The sequence below is a fragment of the Gymnoscopelus braueri genome, assembly GCF_963280865.1.
Source record: "Gymnoscopelus braueri genome assembly, chromosome: 23".
Classification (NCBI taxonomy): Eukaryota; Metazoa; Chordata; class Actinopteri; order Myctophiformes; family Myctophidae; genus Gymnoscopelus; species Gymnoscopelus braueri.
In genome coordinates this window covers 746,836-759,061 of record NC_137625.1, presented here as the reverse complement: position 1 = coordinate 759,061, position 12,226 = coordinate 746,836, and the positions used below count along the sequence as shown (strand labels likewise).

The 12,226-nt window shown below is 39.7% G+C and overlaps 1 protein-coding gene across 1 annotated transcript in view; it reads right to left on the bottom strand.

Moving 5' to 3' along the window:
* Positions 1-8,918: 8,918 nt before the first annotated feature.
* Positions 8,919-12,226, bottom strand: part of rassf3 (Ras association domain family member 3) — an 85,023-nt gene continuing 81,715 nt past the window's right edge. The window contains exons 7-9 of the mRNA XM_080420703.1: positions 11,528-11,615; positions 10,356-10,471; positions 8,919-9,083 (exon numbers count right to left, since the gene is read on the bottom strand). Of these exons, the coding sequence (XP_080276829.1) occupies positions 8,934-9,083; positions 10,356-10,471; positions 11,528-11,615 (354 nt within the window). The 3' untranslated portion in view covers positions 8,919-8,933. The remainder of the gene's footprint in view (positions 9,084-10,355; positions 10,472-11,527; positions 11,616-12,226) is intronic.

Here is a 12,226-nt window from a genome sequence, read left to right as displayed (position 1 = left end):
CGTTCATCCCCTGGGTTGCGGAAGTCATTTCTCTATGGAGAATAACATTGTGTCATCTTAGAATCGTCTCATATAAGAATTGTGGTCCAAAAATAAACAAACTGTCCCGGCGATATTGTCAGGGAGGTGTCTCTGTATCGTTTATGATAGTCAGTCACTCATATTTGATAAAGTCTATTTCTGGCGAAAATGTAACTAATTCGGCCGCAGTAACATTATCGTTTTCTCACCGTCAGTTGATGCTTCATATCCATATGAGTCAAACCGCCGGGTCATTTGTTTATTTTTGGAACACAGTTCTTATTTGACGCGATATTAAACAAGTCTATGGGGATTCTGAATGGGGGAAATAAACTAGCCTGGTAAACCCTCCCTCCGGAAATCTCATTTCTATTTGATTCCAGGAGTGAGTCTGGCCTGATCCGCCTTTCTGCAATATTGGCTGTGGGCTGGAGTTGGGCGGGAGTAATACCGTTGACTGACAACCCCTTCAGCCAATGATAATTTTTCCCCTACAGCCAATCAGCAGTTCACCAGTATAATGTGACGCAACGGGACTTTTGAGACGGCCCGTGCCCAAAATGGGTTGCCTTATTCGGATACATGGGTGTCACTGCCCGCCCCTACCGGTTCTCTAAATTTTTATTTTTAAATAGGCTTTGTCATGATTAATTGACCACATATATGAAGTTAAACAACTAAATTCTATCCAAACGATATCTTATACTGTAAGTAAATTCCGTGCCTCAAAATAGAAGTTAGAGAGCTTTTTGAAGTAAAAAAATAGCGGAGAATATAGCGGACAAGAAAAAGATGGCTGCCGTTCGTGTTTTGGGCTCACTCGAACTCGCCACCTGATTGGCCAACGTAAGCTGTCAATCACAGAACAATGAGCGACGACGCTGATAGGCTCGGCCGTTTGGCGTACAGAGCCAATATTGCAGAAAGGCGGTTCATGCCAGACTCACTCCTGAAATCAAATGGAAATGAGATTTCCGGAGGGAGGGTTTACCAGGCTAGAAATAAACCGCAACCCAGGTAAGATGAGTAAATTACGTCAGACTTCGGTGGTCTATAGGCTCTATGCACAGCAGACCAGCAGCCATATTGTGAAGACATTCACAGGTGTTACCAATGATACTAATTAAGGCTCCGTTCCATTCTGGTCAAACAGAGTCAGGGTGCTGATATTGTGCATGTTGGCTCACTGGAAACACTCTGCTCAGGATCCAAATCGTGCACTCGCGCGAAAGATTGGCGGATTTTGTTAGTTTTTTTCGGTTTTTGGTTACTTTATTTCGGTTTTAGGGTTAGGGTTATGTTATTTAATTCTAATTTAAAAAAAATAATAATAATAAATGTGCCCCCATTGGCTGGTGCCCCAGGGCACTCGCCCCCAACGGCCTATGGGTAATCCGGCCCTCTCTGCTACACCAAGTGGCTCTAACATTTGGGTCCAGGGACCCTCATGGTTCCTTAAGCCTGCCAAAGACGTTTTAAAACATCATTACAAAAAAAATATTTCTAAAGATTTTCTCTAATTTTCTATTTTCGAACAACACCATGTCAACGAGGTCACAATGACCTCGTTGACATGTGTGAAACCACACCTGAATCACCTCAGTGATTAGCAACCATCAGGGGATCAATCATACTGGAGAACAATATTCTGTGACTACTTGAAAAGGTAACAAAATCATTAAAAACCCTGAGAGAGGCTACAGACTGTTCTAGAGAAACTCTGGGAGTCAATATTAAGTGGTTTCCAAATGGCCCCTTACGAGTGTGTAACTCTGAGAGTGTACAAATGGAACCAAATTTGGTTCCATTTGTACACTCTCAGAGTTATGGGGGTCGTGGAAATTGAAAAATCTGAGAACTACTGTCCTACACTAGTGTAGGACAGTAGTTCTCAGATTTTTCAATAAGGTGCCGTTTACACGAGGACGGTCTCTACAGAAAACGGCAAAATAAAGTATCAGATGTGCCGTCCGTTTAGACGGCAACGGTGTTATCCGGGGTAGAAAACGCAATAAAGTGAAACCACCTTCCAGGGTGGAATTCTTTGAAAACGCAGCGCCAGCCGGCTCCATGTAAACGGGCAAGACGGTGTTGGAGACGGTGTTCACTATTGTTGCCAGACTCTGAGAGAGAAATAAGCAACCAAGTCTATGAAAACTCAAATGAAGCGTCTAGGCTACGGCTATTTTAAAATAGCAGATCTACAAGCTCACAACGCCTCACATCGCGACGTCGCATTGCAACACGTTGTGAGCTTGTAGATCTGTTATTTTCAAAAAAGAAAGAAGAAAAAATAATGTTGAGAAAATAAAAAGGGGTCATTCTGGAACATTTTTGAAACATTTTTTTAACAAATTTAACAATACAAATCTTGTATGGGGGTCCCTGACACAAAATATTTTCAAAAGTGGGGGGTTTGTGGACAAATACATAATTTGACATGAAGATGTTTAAGAACCACTGGTTTAAACAACATTAGGAAACCAGTCCAAATAAGCAACTACACTACTACTACACACAAGCCCAAAGTCGCTTATAATAAGTGGACATGGCAACCAAACAAACAGTTCTGATAGCAAGAAGACACGTCACCGCCATCTAGCCACCTGGCATGGTATAGTATAGACCATATTCACACGGCGGCCATATTGGAATTTAACATTGAAAGTGCCGCCACCCGGGGTGGCTACTTTCATTGACTTCATAGAAACATGGCCGCCGTGTGAATATGGTCTATGGCATGCAAACTACACTCGTTTTAAATCAGTGGTGCGTCACCGTCTAAAAGCAAAATAAAAAGTGAGAACGCAACGACACTTTGACATTTTCACTAGAGAGCACGTGGCCTAAATGGAACAGAGCCTTCATTAGTATCATTGGTAACACCTGTGAATGTTCACAATATGGCTGCTGTGAATAGAGCCTTTCTGTGCACTGACTGACAAGGGACAGGTGAATGTAATCAGACAGGAAGGTTTACTGGACTAGCTTAATCTACAACCAAATACCCCTATACACAAAATGCTTCACACACACAAAATGCCTAAAATGATTTATACTTTTAACTTATAAAGTGGTTTGTAAGTGTGTTGCCTACTAGGAATTTGTTCCTTCTGGGTCTGGCAGAACCAGGTCTCCTGGTCTTGTTTAAATTACATTTATTAGCCGATCTACAAGCTTAAAAATGACATTTTTTAAAGACGTACAAAATGTTGTCAACATGCTCTTGTCTGTATCAGACTGTGAAGACAAGAGGTTTGTATCAACGCTAGGTGCGGGTGTGGCCCCCCCTGCTGGGGCTGCGGTGCATCGCTTGCTACCCCTCCCTTACACCACTGTCTAGTCAAGTAGGGGTGATGCAACTTTGATGATGTATTGTAGAGGACCACTATATTTACACACTCCAGAGGAGTTGCACCTCTTATCTCCAAATGTTTACTTTTTTTTTTTTTTTTATAAATGCCATATTTTGCCATTCTACTGTATGTCACACAAAAGTATCAAAAATAGCAGATCTACAAGCTCAAAATACATTGCATCGCGTTTTGAGCTTGTAGATCTGCTATTTTTTAATTGGAATCCAGATTTTTTTTTTGTTGCTTTTTTGGAATTAGAATCCCGAAACGTAACATTTTTATTTAATTTCAAATGCATTTAGTTATACATATGTTAACTTTATTAACTTAAATACAAATACATTGGACATAAAAAAGATAATATAATGCTAATACTAGTCATTAAGCTATTAATATAGACTGAAGTAATTAAAGCGGGTCATGTTTGCATGTTTAGAATCATAACAGATGAAATCAATAATATATAATTATTCTGATATTATCCTGTGGGCTGCATTAAGTGAAGGTGGGGGCTGCATTAAGTGAAGGTGGGGGCCTCATGTGGCCCTTGTATTGTCTAGGACATGTACATAGGTTTGCCTATATTTGTTATAAGCAAATATGGCGAAGACGCTGTTACTTTAAACCCCTGAAGGGTGTTTGGGTATTTGTCCAAGATGTGCCGACATCTTTGTGTCCCTGTATTGTATCTCTTATGTGGACATTATTTTGTGTGTGTGTGTGTGTGTGTGTGTGTGTGTGTGTGTGTGTGTGTGTGTGTGTGTGTGTACGCTATTAGAAAATAAAAATCTTTCCACACAGATCATCATCTTTACTTTTAATTAAATTGCCCAGTGTTTGAAAAGTAAATTAAATTTGGGTAAACCCTTTAAATAAAACTTTATATATATTTTCCCCTCCAATGGGGCGAGGCCTCTAATATCTTTGCTCCAGGCAACAACCACAGATCTTTGGTTATAAAGTTATTTAACAAAACAAAAACATACATTTAAATAAATTCAGAAGTCTTTGATCATCACAGACAGCTCAAAAGACACAATGCATTAGCTACAGTGTCCACTAGATGTCTCCACTGTACAGCTGTGTTGTACCCAGCACACATTAACAGTCATTTTAACATCAGCTGTGTGGAAGTTGTTGATATTGTGAACTGTGATTCCAGAGCAGGGTTTCCCAAACACAGGGTCCAGACCCATTTTGGGCTGTGGACACGTTTTTTATGGGTCACAAATATGCATTTTTGTTTTATTTATTCATTTATTTAGTCTCTCAACAACAAAAAATATAATACAAAAAAATGAATAAAATAAAACGTTTTCTGAATTCATCAGAAATTGTGAAAAAAGCAGATTTACGTGACGCATTGTGAGCTTGTAGATCTGCTATTTTCTCCGATCAGGCTTATCAAGTCATTTTGGGTCTCGTGGGAGAAACACCTTAATTGTCGTTCTGGGTCTTTGGACTGAAAAGGTTTGTGAATCGCTGCTCTGGAATCTTTCTGATTTTTTTTCCCAGCAGTTTATTATGTCTCTTTGGTCTGAAAGACAGTATAACAGACAGTACAACAGACAGCATAACAGACAGTATAACAGACAGACAGAAGACATTGTAAGTGTGTTACACTGTAGCAGATCTGGCAGATACTTCCTATAATACTGGAAACACGTTGAAAAGGCTCATATCCTGTGAATGCTCATGTACAATAATAATAATAATGAATGATGAATGATGCACGATATTATCCGTAGCATATCAATATCGGATGATATTCCATTAAAAATGAAATATCTGTATCAAACCGATGTCAAAATAATAAGATATTTCTTCACGATATTGACCGATATTTCACCGATACTGACGCAATAATAATGTGACGTTAATGGCTTTGAAAATGAAAAATACAAAATTCAGCAATGAGCTCAATATAAATATCATTTATAGACCCAGCGGCCAACATGCTGTTTGTATAAGCTCAAAACAGCAGATCAAATAGATGAAAACAGCAGATCTACAAGCTCACAACGCGTTGCATCTGTAGATCTGATGTCACTGTGACTTTTCCAGGTGTGTGAACATCTTTCTCTGAACCAAAACCTCTTTGACACAAACGGTCTTCTTCTAAAACATCTACTCTTCTAACACACTAACACACTACTGTTAAAGGGATAGTTCACCCCTAAATTACTTTTTTCCTATGTATCAGTCACCCCATGGAGACTTGAATTCATGGATATGTTGTAGTTTTTCCTAAGACAATAATGTGATGACCGGCAGCGGTTCCGGTAGGAGACACAAAGGAGACTCTTTGTGTCTCCTACCGGAACCGCTGCCTACCGGTCCGCTGGTCATCAAATTATTGTCTTAGGAATGACAAAATAAACTTATGTTTTGGGTGAACTATCCCTTTAATGTTCCGTTTGTCTTCGTTTCCACTTCCTTCCCTTTTCTACCACTTCACTTCCTACTTCCTGTACTCCGCTTATATATATATATATAAGACCACTTCCTGAACCCTGTCCGTTCCCACGGCAACGCGGCCCTCTTCCTAACACCCTATTGGTTGGCCAGAGGTCGAGGGGGCTGGTTCTTTATTTTCTATTCTGTCCAATGGCGGTCCGTTGTGTTGATGGGGTCAGGCTCAGGGAGTGAACGGAATCTGATTGGATGATTCAGAAGGTGATTAGAAAGTAGAGGAGCAGCTGATTGGTTGAACTAATCCATCAATTATATACAAAAAATAATCAATTTAGATGAAATAATTGATAATCAAGATTTTTCCCCCACAAAAAAATGAAATGAATAGCAGATCTGAAGTACTGTCGATCTGTTTATGCAACACTTGTACACAAAGTATAGTTTGTTAATGTTGTTACGAGTACAACGGAAACATCTTTTTATCAGAACCTTTGACTGTTAATAATCTTAAAGTATAAAATCAGTCACCAATTTATTTAGTCAATTATATCTATAAGAAAAAAAAGTGTTTTGTATTAAACAAAAAGCCAGCATGCTTCTCTGTAAGTGGAAAAAGCCTTGAATAGAATAATCATTAAAAACATATTTGATATTTTCAGTCATAATCGTCACTCATTGTACCTTCATCACTCCTGTTCACCCTGCCATGTTTCCATGACAACACATCAACACTGTACCTTCATCACTCCATGTTGCCATGACAACACATCAACACTGTCAACAGATCACATCATCATCAGCATCATCTCCTCACAGCCGGTCTGACCTCCTAAAATAGCCCTCTATAGAAACCTGTCTGTCTTCTGTCTCAGACGCTCACAATGCGTCGTGATGAGCTTGTAGATCGGCTATTATGCAATATATATTTCTTCCATTATATTAAAAAGAAAAAAACATTTTAGACATTGTGAACTTGTGAGCTCGTTCTGCATGATGAGTACTTTTACTTTTGGTACTTTGAAGTACATTTTGATGGCAATACTTAAGTACTTTTGCTCAAGTAGATTTTGGGTGTTTCTGCATGAAAGTATTGATATTAATCAGACGATAATAAAATTAACGTTTTCTATTTAGGGTTTTTATTCATCAGTTCCACTGCTGTAGCTTCAGCATGTCAGAGCCTGCATGATGTGTTCATTCAACGACAGGAGATAATCATTATATAACGTTGTTACTGGACATTAGTTTTGGTGAAAAAAAGCATTTATCTGTAGATATCAGAAACAGGAAATTAAGAGTCGGACAATAATCGTAAAATCTGATATTGTCAAAAAAGCCAATGTTGGAAATCCCTAAATGAGCCTGTATGCACATACATACATGTGTGTGCATGTGTGTGCATGTGTGTGTGCCGATTTCCCTCTGGCTTCTGATTGCTTAATTTTACGCCTCTTGCAAAATAAAATAAGACCTTTTTTTTTTTTTCAAACAAGAAGAAAATATAATATAATATAATATATAAAAAAAGCTTCACCCACATAGATTAACAAAGAATATATACAGACCTTCACAACCCCAAAGAAATTAAATAAAAGTCAAATACGATTGACTCAGACGCATAATATGGCATTGAACCTTTAACCTTTAAGTTCAAAAGTACACCAAAAAAATAAGAAAAATGATTGCATAAATTACGCCACGGAAAAGAGAGAGAGAGAGAGAGAGAGAGAGAGAGAGAGAGAGAGAGAGAGAGAGAGAGAGAGAGAGAGACCTTAACCCTATAAAGTATGGTACAGTATTGTATGGCACGATGATTATCAAGCTCATTCTTTGGTACATGTAGGCAGACACTGCAGTATAGGGCATAGCGGTGGCGGCCATTTTGTGGTGCAACAGATAGAAAACACATGTTTTTTTTTCCCATAGAGATTTTCAAACAATGTATATAAATATTTTCTGTAATCTCATATAGGGGGAAATGTATGGGTTTTATATCTGTGGCACTACAAAATGGCCGCCGCCGCTATGCCCTCTAGTAGACAGCAGCTCCAGCTAGAGGTCAGCTTGAAGCTAAGTTCACTTCCCAGGGTCGAGCTTCCACAGAAAAGCTCGATCTATCATAAAGACGTTTTGTGTGCTAATTAAAACACGTGTGCTAATTAACACACGTGTGCTAATTAACACACGTGTGTTAATTAGCACACGTGTGCTAATTAACACACGTGTGCTAATTAACACACGTGTGTTAATTAACACACACGTTAATAAACACAGCTGTGTGCTGATTAACACAGATCGCTCGACCACAGCATCGTTTTGACAGGCGTTCGGGTTTGAGTCGCTAAAGCGTTCAGAGCGTTTTCTGGTAGAAGGTGCTTTAGGACGTGAAACCCAGAGCCTCCAGATGATCTACAAAGAAACCCAGAGCCTCTCCATGATCTACAAAGAAACCCAGAGCCTCTCCATGATCTACAAAGAAACCCAGAGCCTCCAGATGATCTACAAAGAAACCCAGAGCCTCCAGATGATCTACAAAGAAACCCAGAGCCTCCAGATGATCTACAAAGGATTTCCATGGAAGCAAAGCGGCCACTGAATGACCTTCAGATTGTCGGGTCTCACTGGCTCCCTCTAGAGTCCACTGTGGGTATGAGACGCAGGTTGTGCTTCCAACTCTGAGAGAAGATAAAGTCCATTAGTTCTTCTCTTCATCCGTTCTCTCACTTTATCACTCTATCCATCTATCTATCTGTTCATCTATCTTTCTATCCATCTATCTGTTCATCTATCTTTCTATCCATCTATCCATCCAATTCAAATCCATACATTAAATTATAATCCAGTAGTTTTTCGAACTTTTTAATTTCAAGGATCCACCATTAACTCTGAGCGTGTACACATGGAACCAAATGGACCCTTACGGGTCCATTTGGTTCCATGTGTACACGCTCAGAGTTACAGACCTGTAAGGGTCCATTTGGTTCCACCCCCCCCTCCCCCTCCCTTTTCTTTAGTGTCATAACTCTCTTCCTTCCATCTCTCGTCCAAAAAGGCTTTGATTCCATTTGGATCCTCTTTGGGTTCATTTGTGTCCTTTCCCCCCTCCAGGCCTCTAGGGGGCGGCAGTTCTTTTATTTTTTTCTAGGACGGCCCCCTGGCGTGGCGCAGCGCGTCCTGCAGTCTCTGGCGGTAGTTGCCGTAGCGACGGGCGATGGCGTCCACCTGCTCTTGCTCCTCCTTCTCCAGGATCCGCAGGAAGTTCCTCAGCTCCGGGACGGAGAAGGCGTCCCACTGGTGGCGAGAGGAGAGAATGCACCCCGTGGTTTAAAGAGCAGAGCGTTCATTATTAAAAACATACTGATGCTGTTAACCCTTTAACACCAACTGGTCTTAGTTAGACCCCTACCCCTGATAGCCCCCTCTGCTGTGGGTTCCTCTCTCAGGGCATCAGCCGGCGACCCCAAAATAATGCGGCCATTGACTCGCGACCCCACCTAAGCCTGGAGGTAATTTATGCACATAAACGTGCACGTTCGGTGCGCATTTGTAATGTATTAAAATGGTAAAATGTACTATTTGTAATCATTTTTAGATTGTATTTCATCCATTCTGTTGGGAAAAAAAAATAATAATAATAATTTCGCGACCCCACCGTCAGTGTCCCGCAACCCCAAGTGGGGTCGTGACTCCAACTTTGGGAACCCCTGCTATATATTATATTATTATATGTATTGCTGTATGTATATATATATATATATATATATATATATATGTGTATATGTATATGTATATGTATATGTATATATATATATATATATATATATATATATATATATATATATATGTGTATATGTATATGTATATGTATATGTATATATATATATATATATATATATATATATGTATATGTATATGTATATATATATATATATATATATATATATATATATATATATATATATATATAAGGATCTGATCTTTGTTTCATGGTTGTTTGTGCAGTGTGTCTGTGTGTTGTCATGTCTCAGGGTGGACCACAATGGAAACAAGTTTCGGCTTTTTTGTGTATAGTTCACGTTGGTGTTTTATTAATGAATGACTTTTTTAAACAGCCAATAAAGTATCCTATCTATCTATCTATCTATCTATCTATCATCAAATTATTGGCTCAGGAATGCAACAAAATCTGTGTGTGCCTGCCTGCTTTAGGCCTGTCACAAATATTGCATAATAGTCATAATAGTTTCCATGTTGAAAAATATATTCAGACATTTTCCAAAATTAGTAAAAAAAATAGCAGAAGCTTACAACGCGCCACTTTGTGACGCGTTGTAAGCTTGTAGATCTGCTATTTCTGCCATTTTGAAAATGATTAAATATGTCAGTAATTTCTCTGTATATTTAAGTCGTTTGTCATATCTGGCCCAGGTGTGAAATGTTTTATGACGAAGCCTAAAAGTCAAACAGAAATTACGTTTTTATTCACATGTTCAAATGCTCAACGGCCAACGCAAACAAGTAATGGTGACATCCCTAGAGTGTGTGTGTGTGTGTGTGTCTCACCATGACCTCTCCAGTGTGTTGTTCTCTCAGGACAAAGTTCAGGACGTCAGTGTCTGGACCGGCCAACAGGCGAAGGAACAGAGGCTGTTCTCCTTCTGCCAGCCTGCACACATACACTGTTACACACACACACACACACACACACACACACACACACACACACACACACACACACACACACACACACACACACACACACACACACACACACACACACACACACACACACACACACACACACACACACACACACACTTAATGTACATCACATGTACAGTGAACTGAACGACAGACATCATGATATTAAGATTATGACCATATTATTATCATAACCAACATCCCAGACAATATAGTTCATAAGCTAGTAGGCTTATTGTAGGGTTCATCCTATTAACTATACTAGTCCATACCCGGTGAAGAACGCAGGCAAAAGTATTTGCAAACCTGGGGTTATACAGACAGTAGCCTCTATGCATGAGACAGGGGTTATGAGTTGGTGTCACATTAGCTCTGTGTAGAATTACTGGTCTACCTTAAGTCAGTCCACCTTAAGGCCAGGTAGCTGATTTCATTAGCTTGTTTACTCTGTGACATCGTGTCTAATGGTGGAGAGCCAATAGATTAGCATTATTGTTATTATCCTATTATACTACCTTGAGACCAGTATGAACACCATGACATGTCTGATGACATTCTCACCACACACACACACACACACACACACAGGTTTACAGAGTCTATGTTTAGTCTCATCTCTGGTCAGAGCTGATGATGCACTTTAATATCATGTTCAATAAATACAGCTGCTCTGTGTGTGTGTGTGTGTGTGTGTGTGTGTGTGTGTGTGTGTGTGTATAGTGGGGATAGCCCTGTGGCTTCCATAAATACACACACCCTGCACATGCGCACACACACAAACACGAAATTCCAAGGCATCTGGTATCAAGGCTGGTATGCATGGCATGGGATACTGTCTCCAACACTGTCGCTTTCTCTCTCTCCCCTCACACACACACACACACACACACACACACACACACACACACACACACACACACACACACACACACACACACACACACACACACACACACACACACACACACACACACACACACACACACACACACACACACACACACACACACACACACACACACACACACTCTTACCCTGTTCCTCTCTGTTGCAGCGTTTGTACAGAGCGTACTTGGCAGGGTTATCGGCTACAGTGAACTTGTTCAGCAACGCAACGATCACCTACACACAACCACACACACACACATATTATAAACACTGTATACATGTACACACATATACTACACACAACACTACCATCACATTGAAATATAATATACAGTAAACAAGGTAAACACATACATAGAATATATATAGTAATAATATACTGTAACAATATAATAAAATATAATATACAGTAAACAAGGTAAACACATACATAGAATGTATAGACAGAGTAGTGTCTCAGACAGTGAACCTATAGCATCAGTCTAAATAACATGCTGTACATTGTGGTCAAGAAAAAAGACCCTTACCCTAGCCTAAGTAACACAAACATGAGAACAAATCCATGCATGGTGTCAGAACTAGGTCTAGTGCTATGGACTAAAGCTGGAGTCTGAAGAGGAGTCTGAAGATCAGGGCAGAACGTTGGGAGTGAGTCTACAGTTCTAACTGCTATGAGGAGTTTGTTCTACAGTTTGGGATCCAGAAGGGACACGGTTCTGGGGACGTGTGGTTTGATTGATTGATTGATTGATTGATTGAATACTTTATTTAGAAGTTTGCAGACAAAAAGCACATGAAAGTACAGTTCAAATAAAAGGTCGACTACATAGGATTAAAAAAGCCAA